Raw genomic sequence first — 9495 nt, 5'->3', positions numbered from 1 at the left:
TCATAATGCTTCAAATCAAAATGAAGCGACATGTCTCTAAAAGAGACTCATCTTACGTCTTTATCTATTATATCTCAAGATCACAATAATATCATAATAAAAGACATAAATCAAATGCATGCTCAAAATAATTTATGGATAAAGAAAAATATATTCTATTATTGGAAGAGTCTATACCCGAAAAATATATGGGTTGCCTACGTACCCTGTAAAGAGATTAATCTAAAACGTAGTTTTTTTACATAAATAACTCATACTGACCAAAAACATCGAGGGTTTCTACAATACTCATATTAGCAATGTGAGTCTTAAAAACTTTTGGAGCAAGTTCCTTGGTCAAAGGATCTGCAATCATCGCCTCTGTATTGATATACTCTATTTTCATCTATCCTTCCTTAATTCTATCTTTAACCATCAAATATTTGATGTCAATATACTTTAACCCACTAAAACCTTTATTATTCCTTGAAAAGAAAACTACTATGCTATTATCACAATAAATACTGATTGGTTTCGAGATGGAATCAACAACTTTCAACCCATAAATGAAATTTCTTAGCCAAATAGCTTGGACTGTAGCTCCATAACAAGTCACAAATTCAGCTTGCATAGCAAAAGATGCCACTAGAGTTTGTTTAACACTTTTCCAAGAGATAGAACCACCAGCTAACATGGAAATATAACCTGAAGTTAATTTCAAATCTTCTTGACATACAGAAAAATCAGAATATGAGTAGCCTACCACCTCAAGGTGACTTAAACGCTGAAAAGTAAGCATGTAACTTTAGGTTTTCTTCAAATACCTCATAACTTTCTTAGTTGCTTTCCAATGCTCTTGCACTAGATTCGACTCAAACGTAATAAGAACATTGACTGCATAGGATATATCCGGTCTAGTGCAAACTTGAGCATACATTAAACTTCCTACAGCACTAGCATATGGTATCATCTTCATAGATTCCATTTCTAGCCTATTCCTTGGACATTGAGCTTTGTTAAACTTATCCTCTTTTATATTAGGTATATCACCAGGTGCACAGATCTGTATATTGAACATTTCTAGAACATATCGTATATAAACTTTCTGAGAAAGTCCCAACAAGCCACTATTTCTATCACGATATATTTCAATACCAAGCACATAAGAAGCTTCTCTGAGATCTTTCATCTCAAAATTAGTAGACAACATTTTCTTTATCTAATGGAGCAACCCCAAATCACTACTAGCAAGCAAAATGTTATCAATATACAATACAAGAAAAATAAAATTTCTCTCACTAGTTTTAAGATAAATGCATTGATCAACCATATTTTCAACAAAATCAAGAAAAGTTACAACCTCATCAAACTTTAAATACCACTGTCACGATACTTGCTTGAGGCCATATAAGGATTTGTTTAACTTACATACCAAATTTTCTTTTTCCTTCACAACGAAACCTTTAGGTTGTCTCATGTAAACTTTTATAGAATGATCTCCATTTAGAAAAGCTGTCTTAACACCCATCTGATAAAGCTCCAAATGTTAATGTGCCACAAGTATCATGATAATTCGAAAAGAATCTTTGGACGAAATAGGAGAGAAGGTTTCACTATAGTCAATGCCATCTAACTGAGTGAACCATTTTGCAACCAAACTTGCCTTCTTTCGTTCAACATTCCCTTTCGAATCCAATTTGCTTTTGAAGATCTACTTGTTTTCTATAGTTTTAGCATCGGAGGAAATTCAACAAGTTCCCAAACTCTATTCTGTTCCATAGAATTCATTTCATCTTCCATAGCATTTATCCATTTATGTGACTCAGGACTTGTTAATGTTTGATTATAGGTAACAGGATCAACAATATACCCAATATTAAAACCACTCTCCAATAAATAGGTAATGTAATAATTTAGTATTGCAAACCTTCTCCCTTTGCGATCTTCTGACTTGTGGCTTAAAATTTGATTATTCCATAATGCAAAACAATTTTTAATAAGTACAAATTGGAAACTTTAGAATTATGCAATTAAAAATCAAGAAAGAATCACAATTCCAAATTGACAGTTTAAGATTCATACATGCGAAAGACATCATGAATATTAGTAGCTAAATCTTTCTCTCTTTGCTCTTCAAAAATATTAATCGTCAATGGAGCAAGTCAATAAAATAATATGAAGAGGAGAGGAAATCTAGCCTTTATATAGAAATTTATTGAGCCGTCTCATTAACAACTTCAACCCTAAATAGGGTTTACAAATTTTTGACCTACATATTTAAATTACCACATTATATGAGATATAACCCGTAAGGTATAAAACTGGCCAAGTGATCACATAACATATTGGGTTTAATAATAATATCATTATTAGCCATTTATCTAACTCATAAAATTTGCAATCCAATGGAAAGCCTAGATTTTAGAGATATTCTAACATTCTTTACTCTGTCAAATTCCATCTCTGCTCCCCCAATGTTTGCGTCCCGTGAAGATGAGGTTCACAACCTTTGCGCATAGCGAAAATCAGGTCTCCAATCTTCCATTTGGTCCCAAGTCATGAAAATCATGTGAGTCATTCCCAACCGACGGGAAAACGTTATTTCCACCGTTAAATGACATTTTGACTCGCACACGGTTTTCCAATCTCTAGAGTCATTACTTGTATCTTCTCTTTTCTTAAAAAATTTATTTGAAAAAATATAAGATCTATTGATCTTAGTGCTTATTTGGGAAAATTTATTATGATTATAAATTGATATAAATGAGTAATGGATAAGTTATAATCCCGAGTCCTATAAATTTAATATTAAAAGTAAGATTTGACATTGACCTTCAAGTTAAAAAGAAATTATAATTTAAACCAAACTAGTAATTAGCTTTGCGACAAAGATCGAGTTGAGACCATGTTTCCATCACTCCAACCCCTAAACTGAAAAACAAAAAGTTTATTTCGTAATTATCTTATATACCCGTCAATTCAAACACGTCTTAAAATTTATTAGAGCTTATGACAATACAAAAATTACTAGCAATTGTTAATATTTGACGTCAGAGCTAAGGTTGACATGATTTATGCTTTCGATACTTGAAACTAGGGCTCTGAAGTATGACTCTATAATTCCTCTGATGCTCTAGTTAGCATATGCCAAAAGAAAATATAAATGAGAGGCTAATAAAATGTAATAATGTTATAATCTGGACAATGAGGTGAAGACTGAGTTATAATGTAATCTTAGAAGAACTAGGATCACCTTTGGGGCGGAGACCATGGGCTCCATAACCCAATTCACAGGAGTGTGTGCTCGATCCACCATCCAAATTGTAGAAGCATCAGCCCTCCTTAATGGACATGGGATGAGGTTTTAGATGATGTAGAATTGAATCTAGATTGGTCAACTCTTAGCCATCCAATTCGTGATCATCCCAGTGGTCGACATGGTGACTTGTATGTAGTCCTTAGGATTGAAGCCCGATTATAAAGCATATATGTCGGTTGTAATTTACTTGATTGCCTAACACACGTTACACACATCTCTTTGAGGTTACAATCCTTCTGTGATCAACCTCGTACCTTGGGATTTCGGCATTATAACCTACATATTAATGTTTGAGATAAATGAGTTATTTATTTTTATATAAGCTGATTTTTTTTTCCCCTTTTTTTTAAAGTAACTAATTTTATTAACAAATAATGGGTGCCCGAGCTGGAACAACGAGCCAATGGCTTTTGGCTACTACCCATATCCTTTCTTCCCCTATACCGACAAAACAGTAACAGAAATATTAATCTTGAGTGCGCTATGTGAAATGGATAGCATAGTAAGTCAAACGTTAAAAATATGAATTCAACGTACGAATGGCATTTTTTCCCAAAAAAAAAAGGGAAAGAAAGAAAGAAGGACGAGAGTTCCTATCTTATTGCTTCTCCTTTCAATTTTGACAATCACGTCCCTAAATGCAATAGCAGACGCAGACATTTGAAATTAATGGGGTACGATATTGTTGTCTTGTTTTGCCGTTTGAGGTGGTTGAATTGCCGACGGAGGGAGTTGGGTAAAGAAAGGTAGGCAAGGATGGATCAAATTGCTGGGTTTTGCTTCAAAGTTTGGAATTGGGAGCCATCGAGCTTGGAGTTGGGATTGAATTGGGAGTGAAACAGTTTCTTGCATTGAATTTCAATTTAGATTAGCTTTCTTTGGATTGGAATTTGGGTTTTGGGAGTTGGGATGGTTTGGGATTCTTTCAATTGGAAACTGGAAGGATTTTTTCATTACTCCATTTTCGATTTTATTTAAAAAAAATCCTTTTTAATTTGTGGGTCACGTGACCCACCAGGACCAAATATAGGTCTGTCAGTGCCTAAATGAACCTTTCATTTGCAGAAGGGACGTACATAATGACAAAATTTTAAGTATATACCTCGAATCTATAGAGAAACGACATGAAAAGAAATTATTTTCAAACAAAATTTAAGGTCGATAAAGCTTTTCTACGAGAAGCAAAACAACAATGCTCCCTATTCTACAAGTGTTTTTTAAAGAAAGTCACATCGAACCAATTTTCTTGAAAAAGTTCTTGTAACTCAAAAAAATATTTTCAAAAAATTAATCAAACGAGTTCAATAACAACTTTTAAATAGTGATGGAAAAAAACTCACCCCGTCCCGCCCCGTGAAGGAAAAAAATAAAAAATAAATAAAAAGATTAGAAATAATTTTATTTTTAGATAATTTACCCGTTAAAAACTCATTTTGAATTTATATTTTATTCTCTAAAAATTACTTAAATCGAAACTTTAAAAAAATAAATAAATAAATAAATAAACTTCGCAAAAAATTATCTCGCCCTGATGTCATTCCTACTTTTAAAGTGGTTTGTAGTTCGTCGACTTTAAGCCCACGGTGGTCATGACTACTCGAATCAACACACGTGTTACTATTTGGATTTTCAAGCATTCTTCTGTAAAATGAAATTTGGACCGTTACATAAGGGCCCAATTTATGATGTAAAGTTCGGTGGAGTACATGTGACTCTTTAGTAGTACCAAACAAGACCGTCTTCCACTGTCCCCTACAATATTTATTGTTTCCTCTGCACCTGTCGGTCGAGATTTCTTTACTCTTCAAAAATAATTAGAGTCTGTTTGATTGATATGAAAAATATCACCTAAAAAAAAAAATATTTTTCATCTTTTATGAAAAATAAAAACCACCTCTACCCAAAGAAAATATTTTCCTTAAAAACAAGGAAAATTAGGCATATTTTCAAAAGTTGAAAAATATTTTCCATGGAAAAAAATATCAATCAAACACTTCAAGTAAGAATTTGGATGAAAAACTGATATTTTTCATGAAAAATAAATGTAATCAAACACACCCTTTATGTTACTTTTTGTGCAATAAGTAAAAAATTATAAGCATTATGCTATGAGCAAAAAGTTAAACTTACTTTATTTATAAAATGCACTTTTGTTAAGATTTCTGCATCTTTTTAGGAATTTTCTTTCTTGTAGAAGAGTTTCATCAAGAAACATTTCAAGACAACGACGTCTAACATTCTTATAATTAGACAAAGTACTTTCGAAAACCTTCAAACATGTTCAAATGAAATTTTTTAATCTTAAAAGTGGTTTTTGACTTTTCAAAAGTTTATCCGATAGGCCAAAAATAATTGTGTTTAGACAATAAAATAGTGTATTCTATAGTTAACTCGGTACTAGACACTCATAGTAATTTGTCAATTGTCATATTTCAAGATTAATCAAATTGATCTCAGTGCAATTACTACCCTATTTATTTCATATACTTTATTCTCTACACCAATAAGACCACGAGTAAATGCTTAATATTTATCTAAATGATAACATTTATGATATTAAATTAAATGTAGCTTATGACCTATCATGTAAGTTACAATTAGGGCGGAGGGATGCGTAGGTCTGCCAAGGTCCAATTAAATTTTATAAGATAAAAAATAATAATAATAAATCCTTTTTTTATGATGAAAGGGGGGACCTGCAACTCCTATCATTCAAATATGCACTAGGTAAATTCTCGAATTGACGTAATAGCCTGTAAACCACGTCAGTCAGGTAAACCGCACTAGGCAAGCCCTGTGCGACAGGTTCGATCGAAAAAGTGTTGATATGTGGAATCGAATTCGTAATAATACATATTTTTTCCTTTTTATGTATCAAGTATAAAAGGAAAAAAAAAATGCCCCCTGCGTGATTAAAATTTTTTTTGCAGGAAGATAACATTAATCATAACCATAATAGCACATCAACTTTAATGATGATAAGGAATGAGGAATTAATCTGCTGCACACCTCCTTCCTTTTCATGTACATTCATCCCGTCATTAACTAATATTATTATCATTTTTTTCTCCAAATCTCTAATTAGAATAGTGTTTGATTAAATTTATTTCCCATGAAAAATATCAATTTTCCACCCAAATTCCTATTTGGAGTGTTTGATTGCTATTTTTTCCAAAGTTGAAAATATGCCCAATTTTCTTTGTTTTTAAGGAAAATATTTTCTTTGGGTGGAGGTGGTTTTTATTTTCTTCAAAACAAAGAAAATATTTTCTTTTCTATATGATATTTTCCATGTCAATCAAACACACTCTTAATTTTTTCGTCCAATTTTTTCTTCCACATCATTTTCGATGATCGTTTATGTACCATTTTTATGTACAAGTAACAAAACCTTTTTGATAAGACCATACTACTTGTACATTAAAATTTACGTAAGAGATTACATAATTTCTACATGACACTCTATCATGTGGTTATTAAAATTTAATAAATTTTGATAAAAATTAATAAAATATATAAATGAATAACTGATAAAAATTATAAGTTTAACATAAAATATACGCATAAAATTAAGGCTTTGTTTGTCTACCATTTTTCATATTATATCACATTATTTTTTTTTACAATATTCATTTTTAACAACACATTTTTCATTAAAATAATATTATATATAAATCAAAAATTGGTCCTTCTTTTTAACCACATATTTCAATATCAATCATTATTTCATAATACATTACTCACAAATGGGCACAAACAAGCCCTAAAGTTTAGAAAATAGGATCAAGAGACTTATTTCCATAATATTGTGTACTTAAGTAATTTCATTTCACTAAAACTTTGTTAATAATCAATTAATTAAAAACTTAAAACACACTAGAACTCTGATTGCTAAAGCACCCTCTCTCTCTCTCTCTCTCTCAAATCTCGCCGCAAAATCCTCCTCTCTCTCTCTCTCCTCTCTCAAAATCTGCGCATACTCTTAGTTGGGTCACTCTGCCTCCTCCTTAAATTGCACAAGAGTAGGGCCTATAGATATACATCCGTATGCGCACAAGGGTGTTGAGTATAAGCACACACTGACACAGACGTCCCGTTTAACGGAATGCTTAGACGCTGCAGAGAGTGATGACTTCAGGAGTGAAAGAGATGTTGGGTTTTTTTAGCAGAAAAGATGTCAGGAAAATTCTCAAGCGAAAGGATAGTGACGCTGGCGATAGAGGTAAATCATTTTCATCCTTTTCAGATTTTAAATCTTTTCCTCCAAATTGCACCCTTTTTAGTTTTTAAGTATTTGAATGTTAATTGCTTTTTAACGATGATTTTTAAGGTTTTTTTCCGTAAATAATGTGTAAAAAGATTTTCTTTCACGCCTTCTGCCTTTTTTAGTGTCTGGTAATAGAGGAAAATGGATTTTTACAAAAAAAGGACTTTGAGGAGAAAAAGATTTACCTTGTCGAGTAATGTTGTAGTGAAAGTGTATTTTGATTTTCGTAAAACTGGGATCAAGCTGGAATTTTGCTTGTTGGACACCTGGTGAAAGACTATTTATAATATTTTCTGGATTTACAAATTAATTAGTTTCATAAATTTGAAGCCAAACGTATAATTGCAATGTATAAGACTGTACACTTATACTTTTTGAATATCTGCTTACATTCAAATCTAAATGATCCTCTGGCTCCGAAATGACCTGGACCACAATCAAATAGAAAGCATCAAGGCCGCCTGGGTTGAATGTTGAGGGTGGATAGGATCATTAATGACCGAAATTGTTCTTTATGGGGAGGTTGGGTTGAGATGGACAGATTTATTAACGGAATGTTCCTAGTATTTAGCAGCAATTAATATGAGTTGTTAGAGCATCTACGAGAAACTCTAGCATATTCTATTATTTGGTGAGCATTAATAAATTTTGAGAATTAAAATTTTGAAATACTCTAACAAGCTCTGTATATTTAATACTTAATTTTTCTACTCCCAAAAATATTTATTATTTTTCTCTATCTTTAATTTTAACTAGCTTTCTTCTATATTATTTTATTATTTTTTGACATTGAAAATTAAAATACTTTGAATGCATTTAATTATTGAGAGCAAAACCCACTCTCTTAATTAAAATGTTAATTTAAGAAGTCGCTTGGACTATAATTTTAAGGGCTGGCTCTTTAAAATAAAGAGCATCTCATATTTAAAGAGTATCTTGGATATGTTCTTAATAAATTGTTCTGGCAATAGAGTAACAAAGAGACATTGTTTCATACAACTGTAAATTATATGAAAATATCTTGGTAAATAATCATCTTTATTACAAGCCTAAACGTATTGATTTCAGAAGGTCAACAACTTCAAGTAATCTAGGAGAAATGGTCAATACATTTGTTGTTGTTATGTCATCCAAATCTTGTACTTTCCCTTGTTGAAAGACTGTTGTAATTGTCAAGCCATTTAGCATGAATTTTTCTATCTAAAGGGCCGTTGCAGTTTTACATTTCAAGTGCATCTGGATTTAGTTATCACTGTAAAACATTTTCTAATTCTTAAACTTGACATTTAGACTTACTTTCAAGCATGTTTTAGATAGTCTTGTAATTGTTACATGCATTAATAATTCATTTCAACATTCTTTCGTTGATGTTTTGTCTTTGAGACATTTTTGCCAAATTAGAATAGTTGTTTACTTAATTCTCTTGGATTGTCAAGAAACATTCTTTTGGATTATCTTTGGAGGATTCTGTGCCCATGTTCTACAATGTTATTGATGAATCCTATTCTATTTTTAGGTAGAGCACTGGAGGAATTGCGTGCTTCAGTGTTCAGCAAATTACGGTCATTCGGTGGTGCAAAGCGTCAACAGCAATCCTTGTTGGGGCCCTCTGTTGCTCTCACTTTCAATTTTTTCGTTTCTGTTAGTATTATCTTGATGAACAAATTGGTAATCCACATACCTTTTCCTCCTACATGGGTTTTGTGCGACTGCAACGTGATATAGATTCTAACCTTTATTTCCTTTTTCAGGTACTAGTGAATGTTGGGTTTAATTATCCTATTTTCTTAACTTTTATTCACTATATATTTAGTTGGTTGATAATGGCCCTGTTAAAAGCTCTGTCGATCCTTTCTCTATCTTCTCCATCAAAGACAACCAAATATTCTTCATTGTTGTCCCTCGGTATAGTCATGTCTCTCTCCACTGG

The 9495-nt window shown here is 31.9% G+C and overlaps 1 protein-coding gene across 1 annotated transcript in view; it reads left to right on the top strand.

Moving 5' to 3' along the window:
• The first annotated feature begins 7175 nt into the window (after positions 1-7175).
• The window catches only part of LOC111389806 (nucleotide-sugar uncharacterized transporter 1-like), a 4171-nt gene continuing 1851 nt past the window's right edge, over positions 7176-9495 (top strand). The window contains exons 1-3 of the mRNA XM_023014784.1: positions 7176-7520; positions 9082-9233; positions 9317-9495. Coding sequence (XP_022870552.1) covers positions 7427-7520; positions 9082-9233; positions 9317-9495 — 425 coding nt within the window. The 5' untranslated portion in view covers positions 7176-7426. The remainder of the gene's footprint in view (positions 7521-9081; positions 9234-9316) is intronic.

This window comes from Olea europaea, unplaced genomic scaffold, assembly GCF_002742605.1.
Source record: "Olea europaea var. sylvestris unplaced genomic scaffold, O_europaea_v1 scaffold622, whole genome shotgun sequence".
In the NCBI taxonomy this organism is placed as follows: Eukaryota; Viridiplantae; Streptophyta; class Magnoliopsida; order Lamiales; family Oleaceae; genus Olea; species Olea europaea.
This window is presented reverse-complemented; position numbering and strand designations above follow the sequence as displayed.